The sequence below is a fragment of the Bos mutus genome, chromosome 3 (assembly GCF_027580195.1).
Source record: "Bos mutus isolate GX-2022 chromosome 3, NWIPB_WYAK_1.1, whole genome shotgun sequence".
NCBI classification, from domain to species: domain Eukaryota; kingdom Metazoa; phylum Chordata; class Mammalia; order Artiodactyla; family Bovidae; genus Bos; species Bos mutus.
In genome coordinates, this window is record NC_091619.1 from 81,546,133 (window position 1) to 81,569,056 (window position 22,924).

The 22,924-nt window shown below is 38.1% G+C and overlaps 1 protein-coding gene across 4 annotated transcripts in view; it reads right to left on the reverse strand.

The window, feature by feature from the left end:
* PATJ (PATJ crumbs cell polarity complex component) overlaps window positions 1-22,924 on the reverse strand; it is a 387,741-nt gene that overhangs the window by 157,004 nt on the left and 207,813 nt on the right. For all 4 annotated transcript variants that reach the window (XM_070367927.1, XM_070367930.1, XM_070367929.1 and 1 more), the window contains exon 28: window positions 11,590-11,786. In XM_070367927.1, coding sequence (XP_070224028.1) covers window positions 11,590-11,786 — 197 coding nt within the window. The remainder of the gene's footprint in view (window positions 1-11,589; window positions 11,787-22,924) is intronic.

Sequence of the window (22,924 nt, forward strand, 5' to 3'; positions counted from 1 at the left end):
CCCCAAACTCCCTTCCCATTCAGGCTGCCACATAACATTGAGCCGAGTTCCACGTGCTATACAGTTGGTTGTTGTTTTTAATCCTATGAAATTTTAAATTCAATTAACAGGGCCTCACAAAATAGAAATTCCAGACCAAGAAATATTGCAATAAAAGTATAATAGATATGTGTCATACCTATCAATTTATTCACTTATTCAATAGCCATTGTGCAAGTGATGAGGAAACAGGAATTTTCATTACCATCATCACCACAGCTGCCATGCATTGAGCGTGAAGTATGTTCTAGATACTCATTCTCTGAAAGTCACTTCACTGGAATTGCTTTTACTTGGTCAGATAAGGTTCTTTGCACACATACACCTGGTAAATGACAGGGTCTTGGACACAGATAAATGTATTGCCATGTGATGGATGCGGATATAAAGCAAGAGATGATCATCTTTTCTTGGAGGTGGGTGGGTGGGTCTTGTGGAATCCTAGCAGGCCTAGGGTGAACAGAGGGGCACTAAGAACACCAGGACTGTGGAAAGGCTATTCTCGTATATGAAAAGATATGCAGGCAGGAAACTGTAGGCCTCTTCCTAGGAACCATGCAGATAGCTTTGGGGGTGGGGTATAGACTAACAGAATAGAGGTAACAAAGTCCTGTTCAAACGAGACTTTTTCTTTTCCAAAAATCTTGGTCACTAGCCCCCGTGAAAAACCATCCTCACTTTCCAAATCACTGCTTTCAATTTTGCAGATGGGAGAACTGAAGGGAAGAAAGGGGCAGCAAGGCAAGAAGGGAGCAGGGATGATGACTGCCACTCACATGAAAACACAATTTCACTGGAATGAAAAAGCATTTCTGAATAAATTTCACATTGATTTCTTTCCCTCAAAAGACAAAATAATACATGTCAAGCTCTAATAACTTAATAGTTTGAGCAAAGGAACAGGTTTTAAGGACTAAGTTTAACAAACACAGTGCTGAAATAAGGTCTTCCATGACTTCATTTAATCTGTTTCTTATAAAGTATAATGTTCCCAAAGGAACACATTCGTTTACAAGGCTAAAGCATGAGAGATTTATTTTCTCTCAAACAGAATGAATTAAATCGAAATACTTTCTTGAAGGCAAAGTATAATAGCTTGTAGTTCACATCTCTCTAAATTTGATATACTGGGAAAATAGTAAAAGATACTCCTTTGAATTCTATACCCTAACACTATAGAAAAATATTGACTTCAAGGAAGTGAGCAGAGAAATATGTTTATGTGTTGCTCTGATCCCCTAGAGGAGGGCACAACAAACCACTCCAGTCTTCTTGCCTGGAGAATCCCATGGACAGAGGAGCCTGGCGGGCTACAGTCCACTGGGTTGCAAAGAGTCAGACACGACTGAAGTGACTTAGCATGCAGCACACACACACGTTGCTGATTCTTAGTGTTTCTATGGAAGCTGCCCTAGTTGCTATAGGCTGGTTCACTTGACCAAATGAAATAGGTATCTGTGGCTAACTTTGTATTATCTGCAGGGCATAGAAAGGAATGCATGAATGGAGTCAAAAGTATAATCTACTTCTAAGGGCTCATTAATATTGCAGAGGAGTCATTCTTTCCTAGGATGCTGAGGCATTACATCCTATCTCTATTAATGTCACATAAGTGTCATATCTTTTTGCCTTTTCATACTGCTCAAGGGGTTCTCAAGGCAAGGTACTGAAGTGGTTTGCTATTCCCTACTCCAGTGGACCATATTTGGTCAGAACTCTCCACCATAATCCATCCGTCTTGGGTGGCCCTACACAGCATGGCTCATTTCACTGAGTTAGACAAGGCTGTGATCCATGTGATCAGTTTGGTTAGTTTTCTGTACTTGTGGTATTCATATTGTCTGCCCTCTGATGGATAAGGATAAGAGGCTTGGGGAAGCTTCCTGATGGGAGAGACTGACTGTGGGGGAATCTGGGTCTTATTCTGATGGGCAGGGCCATGTTAAGCAAATCTTTAATCCAATTTCCTGTTGATGTTCAGGCCTGTGTTCCCTTCCTGTTGTTTGGCCTGAGGCTAAACTATGGTAGGCGTAATGGCAACCTCCTTCAAAAGGACTTATGCCCGCACTGTTGTATTCAGTGCCCCAACCCTGCAGCAGGCCACTGTCAACCCACGCCTCCACCAGAGACTCCTGGATACTCACAGGCAAGTCTGGCTCAGTCTCCTGTGGGTACACTGCTCCTTTGTCCTGGGTTCTGGTGCTCACATGCTTTTGTTTGTGCCCTCCAAGAGTCTGTTTCCCCAGTCCTGTGGAAGTTCTATAATCAAACCCCACTAGCCTCCAAAGTCAAATTCCCTGGGGGTTCTCAGTCCCTTTGCCAGATCTCCAGGTTGGGAAATCTGTTTTGGGTCCTAGAACTGTCTTAACAGTGAGAGAATTTCTTTCCAAGAATTTCTTTGGTATAATTGTTCTGCAATTTGTGGGTTATCTGCTCGTTGGAAAAGACCCTGATGCTGGGAAAGATTGAAGGCAGGAGGAGAAGGCGACGACAGAGGATGAGATGGTTGGATGGCATCACCGACTTGATGGACATGAGTTTTAGCAGGCTCCAGGAGTTGGTGATGGAGAAGGAGGCCTGGTGTGCTGCAGTCCATGGGATTGCAAAGAGTTGGACAGAACTGAGCGACTGAACTGAGTCACATGAGTAAATAGGATCTCAAGTGAACAGCGACCTGGGATTCCTTCTTCCAAGAACATCAGTACATGCTAGAAGTCGAGACTTCCCCAAACTAGCAAGGGCCAGCTTAATAGTTGCTTCTTTCAAACACGTGATCTGATTAGGACTCTACCCCAATTACCTATGCTACTAGAATTTTTTTCTCTTGCCTTCAAAACATTTTCATTGCTGTGTCTATCTGATAAAGAACTAGCATCCAGAATATTTCCAGAACATATAAAGAACTCCAAATTCAATTCAATTACAAAACAACAACAACAAATAAGTTAAAATGAGGAAGTCACTTGAATCAACACCCCATAAAAGTTTCTGCAGAGAGAGAAAAGATAGGTGTTTGGGTAATACAGGTGTACACAACTGTCAAAATTGTATAGATAAAGCCTGTGGATTTCATGTTATGTAAATTTTAGCACATATACATATACACACATGCCTATAAAAATAATAATATTCTGAGTAGGGGTGGGTATATGAAGCTATAGGTGATACCTGAAGGACAGAGTGTTAGTAATTGTTGAGTTATGTGATGGCTATACAAAATAATTTCATTGTGTTATTCTGTTTACTTTGTAGATATTAAAAAAAAAAGAACTTTTTTTTAAAGGGCAGAAAATATATATGGGTATACCTCCCCAGGTAACATTTCCCATACCTTTTGATTTTTAATATCCAAACTTCATAGAATCTCTCTCTCTCTCAATATAATATTTTTCAGTAAATCCTTATCTTATAAAGAAAAAAAATTGTGTCTATACCCCTCAATACAAAGTAAAAGATTTTAAACAAAAAACTGTGAGGGAAAAGGTCAAAGTTGCATTTCAAGTAAAGAATCACAGGGAGATGTTCTATGACACTCAGAGTCAACAAGGAGGATGTATAGTGTAGATGTAGGCAGAGCTAATGGAAGCCATGGTGGTGCATACAAAGCAACTGTGTGTTAGCAACCATAGTGTTTGGTGATTCTGAAGTAATATTACACACTTCACATCCTAACAGGATTAATGTTACCTATATACAATATCTTTGTATATATTATACTATAATACTTTAGTTGTATTTTGGGAAACTGATGGGGGGTTTGGGGTTGACATATAATGCACAATTTTTCCTAACAGGATGTGAAGTTGGCACAAGCCTACTGCTTTGGGTGGAACATCTGATTTTCAGGTTGGATTACTGATTTTAGACCTACCTCTTACAAACTATGGGCTTCCCTGATAGCTCAGTTGGTGAAGAATCTACCTGCAATGCAGGAGACCCAGGTTTGATTCCTGCATTGGAAAGATCCACTGGAGAAGGGATAGGCTACTCACTCCAGTATTCTTGAGCTTCCCCTGTGGCTCAGCTGGTAAAGAATCTGCCTGCAATGTGGGAGACCGTTGGGAAGATTCCCCTGAAGAAGGGAAAGGCTACCCACCCTAGTATTTTGGACTGGAGAATTCCATGGACTGTATAGTCCATGGGGTCACAAAGAGTTGGACACGACTGAGCAACTTTCACTTCACTTACAAACTAAAATTAAAACACACGTACGTGACCCATGTTTGTGATGAGTTCAAGGAGGTGTTTGATATTGTTAGTAAGTCAAACCTGGAATAAGAATTACATTAACACTTTTCTTTCAAGCTTTGTGCCTTAAAATTACATGGTCTTGAGCATAATGCCATTTTAAATTCTTGATCTTTTAGTTATCCTTCACGTTGCTTAAATATTGTAAATATGCAGATTGATGACTTTTTGACTCATTTTGAGAGAACATAAAGTATCTCATTCCTGAAAATTTATGACTAAATTTGGAACACCTCATGGGTGAATAGTGGTTATCCTTACAGCAATCTGTGATGAAATAATGTCATAAGGATGAGATGGTTAGATAGCATCACTGACTCAATGGACATGAACTTGAGCAAACTCCAGGAGACAGTGGAGGATAGGGAAGCCTGAAATGCTGCAATCCATGGGGTTACAAAGAGTCAGATCCAACAACAAAGAACAATGTCATAAATCACCAGAGATTCAAACTGCAAAATAAATAAATAAGTAATTAAATAAAAAGCCTGCACGGTGACTGTAAGAAATTTTAACTGTAAGAATCCCATGGACAGAGGAGCCTGGCGGGCTACAGTCCAGAGGACTGTAAAGAGTCAGATGTGACTGAAACAACTTAGCACACAAAGCAAAATATAGAAAAAAAAAAATATGTGATGAGGCTGACATAAGGAAGCACTTCTCCATAACCTAAGAGCATATCTTTCCAGCCTGCATCTCAGCATGACCATGAGTGGGGCTGGAAGTGAGTGGGGAAGAAACTGGTAAAAGGAGGGACCAGAAGCCTGGACAACTAGCTACCCTGATATGGAATGTGTGAGTCCGAGGGAAAACTGCAGAAAGGAGAGTCTGGAGAATCACTGCTGAAACCCACTTATTCCTTCCAAATGGCACCTTTCTTCCCCTGCGTACATTCCTCTGCCTTTTATAAGCTTCCACGGTAATTGAGTTCCTTTGAACATCTTCATTTTTACTCTTTTTTTCATGCCACTTTCCCTCCCTAATTTTAAGACAATGTGGCTCACTGTAGTGATCCCACTTAAAGCTTTTGTGGAGCAATATTGAGGACTGCGAAAATAAAAATTAAATATTGCATTCCTCCAAAAGATCAGTAAGAATATAGAGTTTTAGCCTAAATACTTAAGCAGTATAAAGATAATAATGTACAACCGTATAATTCAAAACACTTCCCCCAACCAGCCAGAGACAGAAACAAAAATGGCAAGAGGAGAGCTCAAAGACTTCACTCCAGGAAACACAGAAAAGAAGCAGGCCACCCAATATGAGTAAGGTTTTACAAACTATTTCTTACAGCCAAAATAAAATTTTAACTCTATAATGGCACTGAGGGTGAAAGCTCTTAAGTTATGAAGCATAGAGGAGCTCTCAAATCAGGCAAGAACAACCTCAAAAAAAAAAAGATTATTTTTCTTCTTTGGTTCTTGAGAGATAGGTGTAATTTCACTGACTGCAGTCTTCTTTTAATGAATTCCAAGTGGCATTAAATTTTAAGAAGATAAAAAGAGTAACAGGGTACTGTATCATGAAAAATTATCTCAGATATTCTAAACTAGCACTGGGTTAATATAGATCAACCAAAACTACAAAATGATGAGAAATTCATGATTATCTTCCAGAATCATTATCCACCCAGAACTAAAGAACATAGCCTTTAGAGTCTGAAAAGTCAGTGTTTTCATGTTGATTCTGCTCCTCGTGTTTCAGTTTCCTTATCTGTAAAATGGGTACTAAAATAGCATCTACTTTTGTTTAAAAAAGAGAGAATGCTTGTAAAGAATTTAGCAAAGCCTAGAAGATTATACATGCTCAGTGTCAACTAAATTCCCAGTATACCTCCCCTACCTCTGATTTCTTTTAATAAACTCATCTTTTTGTAACTTAATTTGGATGTAATACAATGGATTACTTAGGGAAGGTAATTAAGCAAAATATGATAAGTATGAGTTACAATGTTTTAATGACAAGGGAGACTGCACTTGAAAGAAAGGAAAAACATACACACCTCTGGGATCCCAGGACAACTTTGTGTGTGAAGCTGACCACTCAGCCAACACCACATATAATTTTAAGAGTCAGAAAATGGGGTAACTTCAGCTTTGCATATGTGAGGTTATATTCAGGACTTCCTTATAGTTTCGGTCAGGACGATCAACTCATTTTTTAGCAGCTTTATTGAGATATAATACATACAATAAATCACATTTAAAACGCAAAATTTGATGTATTTTGACACTATTGCCACAATAACAAATGTTTATCAATTTATTTTTGTATTTTTAGCTGTCATAAACCTATTTCTGTTAATAAAACTGTTGGAAAAATCATTTTACTGCAATTTTGAAATCCTTTACTCTTCTTTCTGGTCCTCAAACTAGTGTTTCCACAATGGGATATTTTATTCTGTGAGATCTCTTAGGGCATAATTAATGCATTAAGAAGCATACTTTAGAAAATTACATTCATTTGTATGGTAATAATCTAAAGGACCCAGTATAAGATGATGGAAACTTTTGACTATAAAGTAGAATCTTATCTATAGATGTCTAAAACCTAGTAATTTATTCACTATAGTGTACTTCTAAATCACATCTAAGTCTTCCAAAAGATTTCAAAAATAACTCACTGGCAACAAGTCAAGGATTAACCTTTTGGACTGGTGTGGTAGTGAGCACCCTCAGACAGGAGTTTGTCATAAAGCACCTACACGTACCTGAGTCAGTCATTTAATGATTTCAGTTTTTTCCTCTTATTAACATAAGTATTACTAAACAAAAAGATCTGAGTTTACCTATAGTTCTATGTCTTTATTCTTAGCAAATATAGGTAGTATTCATACTTTTTATTTTCAATGGTTCTTAAATAAACCTATTATACACATACAAAAATAACAAGATTTAATTTAGGGGCTACAGGTAAATGTCACAAAGGGAATGAACTTCCTCTGTCTTGAAGTGTGTGGGAGCCAGACACACAAGCCCATCCACTGCACACTTCCAAATGCCACCCACGCTGTTCCTTCTGGCTGCTTCCCTCACCTGACAAATCATTCCAATCCCCGCATGGCACTATCAGCTCTCTTCCCACACTTGCCCTGTAGGGAAGATTATAAATAAATCCTATATTCACAAGACTGCACCATGCCCGGGCCTGGGTATTTTCTGGGACTAATTGCTTAGGGAAAGCCAATAGTCTAGAAAGTCTCATTCCAGTCTACATGGTAATTATATGCTAATGCATTTTGAAATTAATTCAGAACCCCCACACTAGCATCCTAGTAAAGGAGAAAGAAGCTGAGATTTAATCACATTGTCTTCTGGGGGCTCAGTGTAAGATTTCCTTTAAACATGAACTGAGCTATCAATCAGCAGAACTTGCTGACTGCTCTTGCACCGTAATGATGCAGTCCTACAGCAACAAAACTGCTGGCCGGTGTTGTGCCAAAAATCAGTCATGGACAGGGCTCGGGAAGAGATGCGAATTTCTCACTTCCAGGAAGCTACAAGGTATGTTTGACCACGCTCTTTTCTACTTCCTATAAATTAACTACATCTGAGGGCCTAAAAAAGTCAGATCAACCCTAAATAAAAGGGGGCTGTGAGCAAAGTAATAATGATAACAACAAAGCAGTTATGAGAAATAATACAAGCAAATAGAATTGTAAGATTGATCAAGACATGGACAACTGTACCTCAATTGACAAAAATAAATAAAGTGTGGATGGGTAAGCAAATACACAAGATTTGCTCTAACCCAGTAAGTATGATCTAAAAGCCTAAATGCTTCCTTCGTGATGCAGTCTCCTTCAACATCTAACACACTGCATATCCAAGAACAGCTATTGTAACACTGGCTTCCAGCTTTCCTGGTACTCATCACATGAGTGACTATTCTCAGTTCAAAAGCACATTGGACTTGATATGTTATAAACAAATTCTTCACATATCATAGAGAAATGACTGAAATTTTTTTCTCAGCTATAAAAGGAAACCAGGAAAATGTTTCCCACATGAATTTTTTTACTGTCATCCCTGACCTAGAAGCCAGAAGCCCATGAGAAGGCTTATAACTGCATAACAATCCAGTCTGTGCCTTTTTCTACTCTCTCAGCTTTTCAAGATGCTGCATGGAGCTACTGAAGAGTATGATGGTTTCCCTCTGGAACATACTTTTGGAGACAAATATATTAATATAAACAAGCTAAAAAGAACTGAACCCCACAAATCCACATAAAAATTTTTTATAAATATTATCCGTTGAAATGTATTATGGTATTAGTTAGTGCCAGATGTGGTGGCAAAACGTGACCTATCTTCTCATTAATTCTTATAACACTCTTGGAGGTTGAAGCTACACAATCACTAGACTGTGAGCTCTATGAAAATAGGACGATGGATTTTCTTCATCAATGTAAAATCAGCACCTTGCTCCTATACTTCCTCCTACACAACAGATGCCTAGTAAAGTATGTGCTAAATGAATAAAAAATTTCCATTTGATAAAGAAGGTAACTGAGGGTTAGAGAAGATAAATAATCAAAGATGTGTGATGCTAGACTCAGTATTTCAACTTTTAATTTTATTTTATTTTACTTGAATAAAAGACTTCATGGAGAATATGAGGGGATTAATTTATTGCCATGTTTAATCTTCTCATTCTTTTAATCTCTGAGTGAAGATAAAATTACTGAAGAGCAACAAGAGGACCAAATTCAGAAAGTCAAAGGAGGGAACAGGAGGGGTCTGAAAAAGCAAGATGCTAATATTCTTTTTTGCTCAGGAGAGCTCTTCTAGCTTCTAGCATAGATAGAAACAGATACCTGAAGTTTCTGTCTTTAAGAGAAGAAATATGACCTGATTAATAGTCAACCATGTGCCCTACACTATATTAAATCCCTTCTGAAATGCAACTAATAACTGAAAGAGTTGGAATAATTAAAGCAGGTCTTCCTAGTCTAGCGCTCTCTGCCCCGCACACAATGTTGACTTTACTGTACGGCCTATGAAGCACTCTCACCGCCCTGCAGCCTTAGCTCATCTATCTCCTCTATCTAATAAAATGTCAGACACAGAAATAACATACCACTTCTCTTCCCGGTCTGGATTACATCAGTCATTCCATCTTGAGTCTTAATAAGGCAGAGAAAATAGAACTACAATCGTCATGTTCCAAATGATAGCTTTTGGAACGTTTCCACGTACCACAGAAGACAGGAAATAATGCATTTAGGTGTGCATAATACAACAGTATAATTTAATATATATGGTTTCCTAAAGCCTAGAGTATCATAAGTCAGGATTCTCATGGATCTAAACAGATAGGATTTGCTGGAAGTACCGTGGAGAATGCAGTATACTTCAGTTGCTAGAGCACAGATCTTGGAGCCTGGCAAGCCTGGATTCTTAGCAACTTAGTTCTGTTACTTAGCAGTTTTCTTATCCAGAAAATTGGGATAATAACAGTACTGACCATATAGGGCTCTTAAGAATACAAATGTGTTAGCACATAGGTAAAATGCTAGGGATAGCTCAGTAAACTAGCTTTTACTTTCATCATTATTACCACCACCATCACTTTAGTTTTGTTTATGAAGAAATCTCTAAATGAACTTGAAGCAATGAATTATACTGGCTAATCCATACTAATACCATTGATGTTTATTTACTTGATGATTATGCTAGTCAATACGTCTACCCGATGTGGGTCGCTTTCATAATGCTATATTACAAACAACAAGAAAAGTAATTCCAGGAATGACTTCTTGGTGAAAATAGATTTCAAAATGGGGAGAAACTACCAACCAAGGCTGAGAAGACAGAGGGTGATACTAATGATCTTAGAGTTTGTGTCTGAACAGCTTTGGCTGTGGATATTATTAGGCAAGTCACATTATAGATGACTATTAATTCTATTCTGAGTAGAGTCTGAAGAGGAAATTAAAAAATGAAAAATTAGTAAGGCCTCATGTGAAGTAAGCATCTGACACTCAGTGCCTCTGTGATTCAGCTCCCCTAAATGTCCAAGTGTTGGAGTATTTTATCAAGAGGCCTTAGAGCACACTTAACAAACAGCTAAGAAGTCAAACTGCCTGGTATTGAATCCAAAAGCCTTGTTTACTTTGCGACCTCACCTTGTTACTCTGTGACCTCAGTAAAGCTATGTCTGGTAGCAAGTACATATTGCTGCTTTTATTATAATCTTTTTTTTTTTTTTCATTTTTGTTGTGCAACAATCTTTTATGTCTCTTTTCTTCCTTAAGACTGAGCTATTCAAATGAAGGACTGGAGTATTCATCTCTTTTTTGGTATCCAGCCCTAAGAGACACTCAGAAAACTGTTAGTTGAATTAATGAATGACTAAACAGGCAAATAAATATAAAAATAAGATAAACTCAGAGCAGAGGGAGAAGGCAATGACAAGGTAGAAGGCCACTCCAGTACTCTTGCCTGGAAAATCCCATGGACGGAGGAGCCTGGTGGGCTACAGTCCATGGGGTCACAAAGAGTTGGACATGACTGAACGACTTCACTTTCACTTTTCACTTTCATGCATTAGAGAAGGAAATGGCAACCCACTCCAGTGTTCTCGCCTGGAGAATCCCAGGGACGGGGAGCCTGTTGGGCTGCCGTCTATGGGGTCATGCAGAGTCGGACACAACTGAAGCAACTTAGCAGAAGCAGCAGAGCAGAGACCCTGACTTTAAGCTTATGAATATAATAATAACTTTTTCAGATTACTGATGGAATCATCTGGAATAGTAGCAGGGATCAGTTCCCTCCCTAACTTCTCTTTTCTCTCTCCTGTTCCTAAATAAGGAACCTAAGAGACTTTAACCACATTTCCAACTCACAGATATTAACCAGTCCTTGACAACCAGTTCATAAGATTTTGTTGGCTGTAACACCTTCCAGAAAAACTAAATGGCAACAGCAATAAAAACAAATGTTATACTTACAGTTAATTCAGAAGCTGAAGAGGATTTTGTTAAATACTAATAATGTCAGATTAATACACAAATTAGTTTTGAATCTTTTGGAATTTATATTCAAAAACAAGCTCTATTCTTTTAATATGTTTTCATGAGATTTTACTTAAAGGCCTTTAAATTATTTTGTGAGATTAGTCTTTACTCAAGCAGCCAATAGTATTTGTAAGCAACAATATAATAAGCTTGGGAAAATGATAACAAATAGTTGAAGAAAATGCAATTTATAACATTTTATTCTTTTACTTCATCATCTTATACACTATCCTCTATATCCAATCATGTCACCCAAACAAAAATTAAGAATATACGCCCCTCACCTCCAACAGTTCATCTCCAATACGCATTCGTCCGTCCATGGCAGCAGGTCCTTCAGGGTTAATTCCCACCACAAATATGCTCATGCGTGACCTGTCTTTGTTACCAGCGAGGCTGAGTCCAAGTCCATTCTTATCCTTTTCAAGTTCAATAATGTGCAGTTCTCCAGGCAGATCTGCATATCTTTGCCTGATTTTTTCTAATTTAAAAAAAAAGGTTAAAAAATTTAAATAGAGCACCTGAATCTATATTATCAAGGCATTGGCATTTCCCCATTTTTACTGACACCTCTGCAATGAATTGTCCCTTCTTGTAAGTGAAGTACTTGAGGTCATTCGCAGCCTTATATACAGGTTACAGTTAAAGATTATTTGATCTCCATCTAAGAAGATGGCTCCCCATAAAACCTTCCCTGACTGTTCAGGTTCAAGGACTGGCCTAGATTTTCTACACATTTTCTTACCTAAGAGTGTTAACATAATGTGGTGGAAAACCTGGCCTCTCTGCACTACTTGCTCCCCTTCAAAAAAAGAACCAGAGAAACAAAGAATATATACTGATCGCCAGGTATGTGCCAAGCAAAATGTTTGGTCTGTTGGTTGAACAAAACAGACATGGATCTACTCTCACGGACCTGTAGTCCAGCAGGAAAGAAAATCAACCATTAACTCTAAATAATTACATCTCTTTAAAGTATACAAAGGGTACAAAACAATATTGGGTGTTATGCAAGTAAAAACAAGGGGAATTAAGGATGCTGATTTAGCTGTCAGATCTGAAGTTAATACATACGTCTACCACTTACTCAATGTCCATTAATTAATACCTCATTTTACCTCTATGGAATTCTACTTCTTCATCTTTAAAAAATGGACATGATAATTCCCACTTCACGGAAGTTGGGAAAATGAAATAAAATATAAAGGACTTAAAGGCTCATGGATTATAGGTATTTTATAATTCTTCTATTTGATCTTCTGTTTCATCTTGCAACCTCCATTTTACAGCCTAAACTACCTATTTTAGGATGTGGCTGGTTATGCTTCACCTGTGCAACGCAACTACACTGGCAGGTCAGTGTGGGGAATAACAGCTTCAAACGTGCCTTGTACACCAAACAGCACCAGCTCAGGCCAGGAGTGCTACCAGCGCCCAAAGGCTTGCTGGTGGCTCCATCACATGATGCAATCATCTCATCAGCTGAAAAGCCAAGCTCTCCTGCAACTATGCTGGAACTCTCTATACTCTAAGTTCACTGTCCTTAGAGGGAACCTTGCAAACTGAAAGCTTAACTGGAATAATTAGTGTTAAGGGGGAAGGGAAGAAAGACAGCCTAGTCCATCTCATCACTTTACCAGATATAACAAACACTGCCTTAAAAGAGACTAGATAAATTTAAACTCATAAAGGCTAATTTGTACATAAATTTACATTGAAATAATTAATCATAAATGCTTATTTTAGAAAGAGGTTAAATTTGTCTACTTTATAAGGATTTTGAAGAGAATCTTAGAGAACTTTCACTGATCATGCTTATGAATAATAAAGAACATATTTTGCAAAATACAGTAAACTAAAGAACCTGCAATGTAACAAAACTGTCCTCTATATAGAAATAAAATTATCCCCATTAACACTGAAGTAAATAAACTCAAAGTGTTTTTGTCAGTCAACTATTAAGAACAAGCCATTATGTGGGTACCTTAATTAATAGAGGATACAAAACACATGTTACCCTCAACATGCTTATACAACAAAGCAGAGGAAGCAAACACACACAAGAACTAGTAAACAACGGAGAATCCCAGGGACAAATGAGCCTGGTAGGCTGCAGTCCATGGGGTCTCAGAGAGTCAGACACAACTGAACGCCTTCACTTCACTTCACTTCACAGCTTTATAAACAGAAATTCCAACCATGGCACATGCTGGTCACTAAATATATATTAATCAATTAGTAAATTTAGGTCAGTGAATAAACATTAAATTAACTGCACTAGCAATCATTGGAAAACTTGGAAAACTCAGCAGTGGCCACAGTACTAGAAAAGGTCATTTTTCATTCCAATACCAAAGAAAGGAAATGCCAAAGAATGCTCAAACTACCGCACAATTGCACTCATCTCACACGCTAGTAAAGTAATGCTCAAAACTCTCCAAGCCAGGCTTCAGCAATACATGAACCAGGAACTTCCAGATGTTCAAACTGAATTTAGAAAATGCAGAGGAACCAGAGTTCAAATTGCCAACATCTGTCAGATCATCGAAAAAGCAAGAGAATTCCAGAAAAATACCTACTTCTGCTTTATTGACTACACCAAAGTCTTTGACTGTGTGGATCACAGCAAACTGTGGAAAATTCTTCAAGAGATGGGAATACCAGACCACCTGAGCTATCTACTGAGATCTGTATGAAAGTCAACAAACAACAGTTAGAACTGGACATGGAACAACAGACTGGTTCCAAATCAGGAAAGGTGTATGTCAAGGCTGTATATTGTCACCCTGCTTGTTTAACTTATACGCAGAGTACATCATGAGAAATGTCTTGCTGGATGAAGCACAAACTGGAATCAAGATTGCCGGGAGAAATATCAATAACCTCAGATATGCAGATGACAGCACCCTTATGGCAGGAAGCGAAGGAACTAAAGAGCCTCTTGATGAAAGTGAAAGAGGAGAGTGAAAAAGTTGGCTTAAAGCTCAACATTCAGAAAACGAAGATCATGGCATCCAGTCCCATCACTTCATGGCAAATAGATGGGGACACAGTGGATAAAGTGGCTGACTTTATTTTTGGGGGCTCTAAAATCACTGCAGATGGTGATTGCAGCCATAAAATTAAAAGACACTTGCACCTTGGAAGAAAAGCTATGACCAACCTTGACAGCATATTAAAAAGCAGAGACATTACTTTGCCAACAAAGGTCCATCTAGTCAAGGCTATGGTTTTTCCAGTAGTCGTGTATGGATGTGAGAGTTGGACTATGAAGAAAGCTGAGCACCAAAGAATTGATGCTTTTGAACTGTGGTGTTGGAGAAGACTCTTGAGAGTTCCTTGGACTGCAAGGAGTTCCTTCCAGTCCATCCTAAGGGAAATCAGTCCTGAATATTCATTGGAAGGACTGATGTTGAAGCTAAAATTCCAATACTTTGGCCACCTGATGTGAAGAACTGACTCATTTGAAAAGACCCTGATGCTGGGAAAGATTGAAGGCAGGAGAAGGGGACGACAGAGTATGAGATGGTTGGATTGCATCACCGACTTGATGGACATGAGTTTGAGTAAGCTGCAGGAGTTGGTGATGGACCGGGAATCCCAGCGTGCTGCAGTCCATAAGGTCACAAAGAGTTGGACACGACTGAGCGACTGAACTGAACTGAGCAATCATTGCCTTTAGAATTCTAAAAAATGATATGGCTAGAAGAGATTTCTTGAAAGAAGCAGAATTTGAGAAAGTTTTTTTTTTTTCTTTCTTTTTCTTTTCTTAATTGAAGTAAAGTTGACATATAATATCAGTTTCCGATATACAAAATAGTGATTCATCATTTATATATATGACAAATACATCACCATAGTAAGTCTGGTAACCACCCATAGCTATTACAAAGCTAAACCATACAAAGTTATTACAATATTACTGAACATAATCCCTATACTGGACATTACACACATGGTTTATTAATAAGTGGAAGCTTGTACGTCCTAATACCCTTCACCTATTTTGCCAACCACTCCCCACCTCTGGTGACCACCAGTTTGTTCTCTGTACCTGTAGGTCTGTTTCTGTTTTGTTTAGTTTGTTCATTTTTTTTTTTTTTTTTTAGATTCCACATTTGTATTTGTCCTTATCTGGCTTAGTATAATACCTTCTAGGCCCATCCATGTTGTTGCAAATGGCAGTATCTTTTTTATGGCTGAGTAGTATTCCATTCCATACCACATCTCTTTTACCCATTCATGTATGTATGGACACTTAGGTTGCCTGACTATTGTAAATAAAGCTTCTAATAACACTGAATTGTGTATATATCTTTTTTAATTAGTTTTTTTGTTCTTTGGATATACAAGAACGGTTTTGAATAAGTTATAGAGTTTGGTTATGTGAACTGGTGGACCATATGGCAAGGGTAAAAACTCCCATGCAGAGGGATGAGAAGGGGATGTGAAAGTCCATCTGGCTTTGAATCGAAAATTGTTTAAGTTAGTGGGTGGGTAACAAGAAATAAGAGTGCAAGGTTAAAGGGTTAATTGATAGCTTGTTTACAGAAATAATATTCCAATTTAAGGATTCTGCAGAGGTGCCTTAAGGTACTCTGGAGATGGGCTCTTGAAAGGACACTCGATTTAAGACGTGTTCTTCCAGATTCAACCAGAGCAGTTATGCTTTCAACTGTATTGTTTACTGGATTTCTAAGGTAAAATAGTTAAGAAATGATACCACAGTTAAGGAAACTAAAATAAAATGTTAACACATCTTTCTCAGAAAATAATAAAGCAGAAGATTAAAAAAAATAAACTGAAGACTGACAACTCAATAAGCTCAAGGTACTGTATTTAAGGGAATGTTACATCTGACAGAAAATACACACTTTGGGGAGGCACACACAGAACAATTACAGAAACAGACTGTGTATTAGACCATAAAAGAAACCACAAAAAAATCAGTATCATATAAGCTGTCTCTTTGGACATGGTGCAATAAAACTATGAAAAACTGTAACAACAAAAAATAATTAAAGTCCTCTTCTGTTTTGACATAGATTAATAATTAAAATAAATTAATGCCAATACTAACATAAAGAGATTTTGTAAACAGTGCTGAATGAAAAGGGGGACAAACAGAATGGGGTCAACACATTATGTAATACTATTTATGTGAATTAAGATTCCACACAAAAACCACAACATATGAACATGAAAGTTCATATCAGATCAGATCAGTCGCTCAGTCATGTCCAACTCTTTGCGACCCCATGAATTGCAGCACGCCAGGCCTCCCTGTCCATCACCAACTCCCGGAGTTCACTCAGACTCACGTCCATCGAGTCAGTGATGCCATCCAGCCATCTCATCCTCTGTCGTCCCCTTCTCCTCTTGCCCCCAATCCCTCCCAGCATCAGAGTCTTTTCCAATGAGTCAACTCTTCACATGAGGTGGCCAAAGTACTGGAGTTTCAGCTTTAGCATCATTCCTTCCAAAGAAATCCCAGGGCTGATCTCCTTCAGAATGGACTGGTTGGATCTCCTTGCAGTCCAAGGGACTCTTAAGAGTCTTCTCCAACACCACAGTTCAAAAGCATCAATTCTTCAGCGCTCAGCCTTCTTCACAGTCAAAATACAAATAGCTAACACATTAGAATGGTTAATTACAGTGGCTGGAAAGAGATAGGAATAAAAGGGAGCAAAGAAAAGCAAACAGGGACTCCCAGCTGACCAATGACAGTAATATGCTATGAAAGATTATATTTAATGCAATCTCATGCCCCTGGGAACTGAAAAAACAGAATGAGCTGAGAAAGGTTTTAGTGTTAATATAAAAAGACTTCCAGTTACCAAAATTTGTCTGACTTGTTCAATCTTCTGAGAAAAAAAGAAATAACCTCCATGACCATTAACTGTATATGCAACTGCTTAGACTTGCAAATGATTAATGACCCTCCTCCAAAGGAGGATCAAGAGGGATCTTCCTTTGGTAAATAGTGGCTCCATCACAACTGATGAACAACCCAAGTGCTACAAAAGGTGAATCTCTAGCAATACATTCTTGTGGCAGAATAGAAAGAGCAAGGGCCCAAGGGTTAGAATTCAATTCAAATCCTTAGTTGAGGCACTTAAAACCACTAGTTTCTTGGACAAATACTGAACCTCTATAAATTGCAGATTTCTTATTTAAGCTGTTCGCATAAAATGGATGCTAACTAAAAATTCCTGGGACATAGACTCCAAATAACATTAGGGACCGATTTGGTCATGATTTCGTCTTTATCATTCAGTTATGCTGAGGTTTTAAGTTAGTTTTCAGTTGGTGCCAAAGCTACTCTTTTCTTCTTTATCTGTCTTGAGGAAAACTGAGGTAGTAGTTCCCCACGATGGAATGAAGGAAGCAGGCACACTGTCCTCCAACAGCAATCAGGAGAGGAAGGGGCTGACATCGTTCTTTCCCAGACTCTCTTATTTGAGTTTCTTATACTGAGGAGTTCCAAGGACAACCTTGTGAGGTGCAAAGGAATAACAGCACTGTTTCCAGTGACTGTCCCTGGTCTGTAGGCCACTGAGGTGGCTTTAAAACTGTGTGTTAGTCAAGTGTGAAATTAAAACCTTTCCATAGTTTCGGTCTGGGAAGATATAAAAGATCTGGAGGTGGATGGTAATCATAGTTGTACAACAATGTGACTGTACTTCATGCTACTGAACTCTACACTTAAAAGTAATTAAAATGGTGTATTTGTTATGTATATTTTACCACAATTAAAAAAAACCGAAACCCTATCTACACGTTTAAAAGACCCTTCAAAAAGCTGGTTCCCACATCAACATTCCACCAAGGGACTAAGTTGTAGATTTGTTATCCTAATTTTTGAAACCAGCAGCCCTATTATTCTGGCCAGTTTTTTTGTTGTTGTTGTTATGACACTAGCATATTCCCATTTTTTTCAATTAACAAATGTTGATTGAATCCAAATTCATGTCAGGCTTGTGTTGTGAAGGGCACACACAGAACTTCTTTTCAAGGGCATTAAAATCTATCATTGAAGACAGGCATACATATCAGTAATTCTAATTCAGAGAGAGAAAAACTGTGAGAGAAATACCAGCAGCTGAAGTCACCCATCCATTTCACTGTATCATCTGAAAAACCAATTAATGTCTGCAAATGACAATAAGTATTAAAGATAGTCTAGCCAATTCTCATCCTATTGGTCAGATATACCTTCTATTCCATAATGCTCAAACCTCATTTTAGCTGTCGTTTCCAATAACCCCACACCCAACTTATTCCAGCTTTATTTGCCTATAAAAAGGGTTATTCAGCTTTCCTTGACTTTTTTAAATTATTTCAAAAAAAAGTTAGGAGAAGGGGATAAGATCAACAGAATAAAGCTCAGTTAAAAAAAAAAAAGCAAATCCCAGAACAAGAAAGAGCTGAGCATCCTTGAATGGTTTTGAAGTTTTAGTAATAATTTATTGGGGACCTGCTAAGTTGCAGAAACTGTGCTAAAAATCATTCAATAAATTTTCTCCATTTATGCTAAAAAACACCCTATCAGGTAGAAATGATCATCTCTGCATTCAAGATATGGGGAAAAGATTCTGATGTTGAATAACCAGCTGGAAACTGATATAATAAGAATGCAAACCCAGTTTTGTTTGTCTGTCTTCATAGTACTATCTGAAAGTATCTTTTTTAGAATTCTTTCTTTCTATTGCCCTATCCTAGAATATAGGCCCCACAGTTTCTAGTATATCCCGCTGTCTTCTGCACTTAGTGCCTGGTATACATTAGGTGGTTAATACATACTAATACAATATATGCCTGTTGGAAGCATAAACAGATGATTTCTAAGGTCTTCTTCAATTGCTCTGCCTGCACTTTGGCCACTGCCCCAAACAACGCTACATAAAAGTCAACTGAGACCTAAAAGCATTAGACACATGCAATTTGTTGCAAAGACAATGAATTCCTTCAGGCAAAGGAAGTAGAAAAATGGCTTCTTTCTTCTTTGCATTTGTATACATAGTAACAAAATCCATTAGGACCACTAGAAAATCTAAGTACTATGTATACATTATCTTTAAAAATCAACTCTATTAAACTGAAGAAGCTTAAAAAGCAAAAAAGATTGATAACTTTATCTTACTTATGTTCTCTCTCTCCCCACCCTCTCTCTCTCTTTTTTTCAGTGCGTTATAAAACAGGAAAAGCAGTAAGACAATGAAAATGTCCAATGTTCTATAACACAGATGATCTTTAATTTTCAGTTAAATTTGTATTACCATTTTCAAGCTTCAGAATTTGAGTTATCCTACAATGTTTATTCAAATCCATAGCTACAAAGGCCTTAAAAGATGGCAGGTCCAACTCTTCAGATAAATTAAATACTATATTTTACCACATCATAAAACCAGAGACTTTTAAATCAGGCAAAACAAGCTACATTATTGTGTAAAGCTGCCTTCTCTTATTGCACAGCTTCATCCAATTTATAAATAAAGACATAAGACTGAAGAAAGGAACACAATGCTATAATGGTAATTTATAGCTAGAAACTAAACACCTACAAGACCTTTTAGAACTAACATCCAAAAAAGATGTCCTTTTTATTATAGGAGACTGGAAAGCAAAAGTAGGAAGTGAAGAAACACCTGGAGTAACAGGCAAATTTGGCCTTAGAGTACAGAATGAAGCAGGGCAAAGGCTAATAGTTTTGCCAAGAGAATGCACTAGTCATAGCAAATACCCTCTTCCAACAACACAAGAGAAGTCTCTACACATGGACATCACCAGATGGCCAACACCAAAATCATATTGATTATACTCTTTGCAGCCAAAAATGGAGAAGGCCTATACAGTCAGCAAAAACAAGATTGGGAGCTGACTGTGGCTCAGATCATGAACTCCTTATTGCCAAATTCAGACTTAAATTAAAGAAAGTAGGGAAAACCACGAGACCATTCAGGTATGCCCTAAATCAAATCCCTCATGATTATACAGTGGAAGTGAGAATAGATTTAAGGGACTAGATCTGATAGACAGAGTGCCTGATGAACTATGGACAGAGGTTCGTGACATAGTACAGGAGACAGGGATCAAGACCATTCCCAAGAAAAAGAAATGCAAAAGAGCAAAATGGTTGTCTGAGGAGGCCTTATAAATAGCTGTGAAAAGAAGAGAAGGGAAAAGCAAAGGAGAAAAGGAAAGATATAAACATCTGAATGCAGAGTTCCAAAGAATAGCAAGGAGAGATGAGAAAGCCTTTCTCAGTGATCAGTGCAAAGAAATAGAGGAAAAAAACAGAATGGGAAAGACTAGAGATCTCTTCAAGAAAATTAGAGATAGCAAGAGAACATTTCATGCAAAGATGGGCACAGTAAACAACAGGAATGCTATGCACCCAACTGAAGCAGAAGCTATTACAAAGAGGTGGCAAGAATATACAGAAGAACTGCACAAAATGATCTTCACGACCCAGATAATCATGATGGTGTGATCACTCACTTAGAGCCAGACATCCTGGGATGTTAAGTCAAGTGGGCCTTAGGAAGCATCACTACGAACAAAGCTAGTAGAAGTGATGGAATTCCAGTTGAGCTATTTCAAATCCTAAAAGATGATGCTGTGAAAGTGCTGCACTCAATATGTCAGCAAATTTGGAAAACTCAACAGTGGCCACAGGACTGGAAAAAGTCAGTTTTCATTCCAATCCCAAAGAAAGGCAATGCCAAAGAATGCTCAAACTCCCACATAATTGCACTCATCTCACACGCGCTAGTAAAGTAATGCTCAAAATTCTCCAAGCCAGGCTTCAGCAATACATGAACCCTGAACTTCCAGATGTTCAAGCTGGTTTTAGAAAAGGCAGAGGAACCAGAGATCAAATTTTCAACATCTGCTGGATCATCAAAAAAACAAGAGAGTTCTAGAAAAACATCTATTTCTGCTTTATTGACTATGCCAAAGCCTCTGACTGTGTGGATCACAATAAACTGTGGAAAATTCTGAAAGAGATTGGAATACCAGACCACCTGATCTGTCTCTTGAGAAATCTGTATGCAGGTCAAGAAGTAACAGTTAGAACTGCACATGGAACAACAGACTGGTTCTGAATAGGAAAAGGAGTATGTCAAGGCTGTTTATTGTCACCCTGCTTATTTAACTTATAAGCAGAGTACATCGTAAGAAATGCTGGGCTGGATGAAGCACAAGCTGGAATCAAGACTGCAGGGAGAAATCTCAATAACCTCAGACATGCAGATGACACACTTATGGCAGAAAGCAAAGAAGAACTAAAGAACGTCTTGATGAAAGTGAAAGAGGAGAGTGAAAAAGTTGGCTTAAAGCTCAACGTTCAGAAAACTAAGATCATGGCATCTGTTCTCATCAATTTATGGCAAATAGATGGGGAAACAGTGGCTGATTTTATTTTTGAGGGCTCTAAAATCACTGCAGATGGTGACTGCAGCCATGAAATTAAAAGATGCTTACTCCTTGAAAGGAAAGTTATGACCAATCTAGACAGCATATTAAAAAGCAGAGACGTTACTTTGCCAACAAAGGTCCATCTAGTCAAGGCTATAGTTTTTCCAGTAGTCACGTATGGATGTGAGAGTTGGACTATAATGAAAGATTAGCACCAAAGAATTGATGCTTTTGAACTGTGGTGTTGGAGAAGACTCTTAAGAACCCCTTGGACTGCAAGGAGATACAACCAGTCCATCCTAAAGGAGATCAGACCTGGGTGTTCATTGGAGGGACTGATGTTGAAGTTGAAACTCCAATACTTTGGCCACCTGATGTGTAGAGCTGACTCATTTGAAAAGACACTGATGCTGCAAAAGATTGAAGGCAGGACGAGAAGGGTATGAGATGGTTGGATGGCATCACCAACCCAATGGACATGTTTGGGTAAACTCTGGGAGTTGGTGATGGACAGGGAGGCATGGCGTGCTGCTGTCCATTGGGTTGCAAAGAGTTTGACACGACTGGGTGACTGAACTGAGTAAAAGACTGAATGATGTTTGTACTTCAGTTTTTTCTTTACCATATTATGTTAAGTTTCTCCAATAGCATCTTAAAGAACAAAAATGACTTCCAATTTCTCCCTCATTAAAAAAGCTATCTTTAGAATCCTCAAGTTAATATAACATCTCCTTACAAAAAAAACCTTCACATTTCATCATGAATTCATCATTCATCATTGAATCTTTCCCACATTTTTGTAAACACCTCCATTTGCAGGCAAGCTGGACTGACATTCAGAGAAGTAAGGTCATCTGGCCGGAGCTGGAGCCAGGTTTACTGAAGAAAATAAGAGCTATGTACTCTCATAACACAGCTGTCTCTTAGATTAGAAGAATTTTAAATAATAAGGTGCTCCCTTAAGAGAACTCAAACAATGCCAGGCTTTAGTCTTAGATTATTTGCCAGGCTGGTTACCTAAAATTTATCCTCAGAGCCTATAAAAGAGAATCATGATTGGGCTCCACCAGCAGATGCTAAGCCAGCAAGACTGAGGAAAATTTTAGAAATTGGGTAAAGTTTTCTGTGTAACAAGATCCTTAGATGATTCTCATGGGCAGCTGGGTCTGTAAACAAAACACTAATCTCCCATGCAAT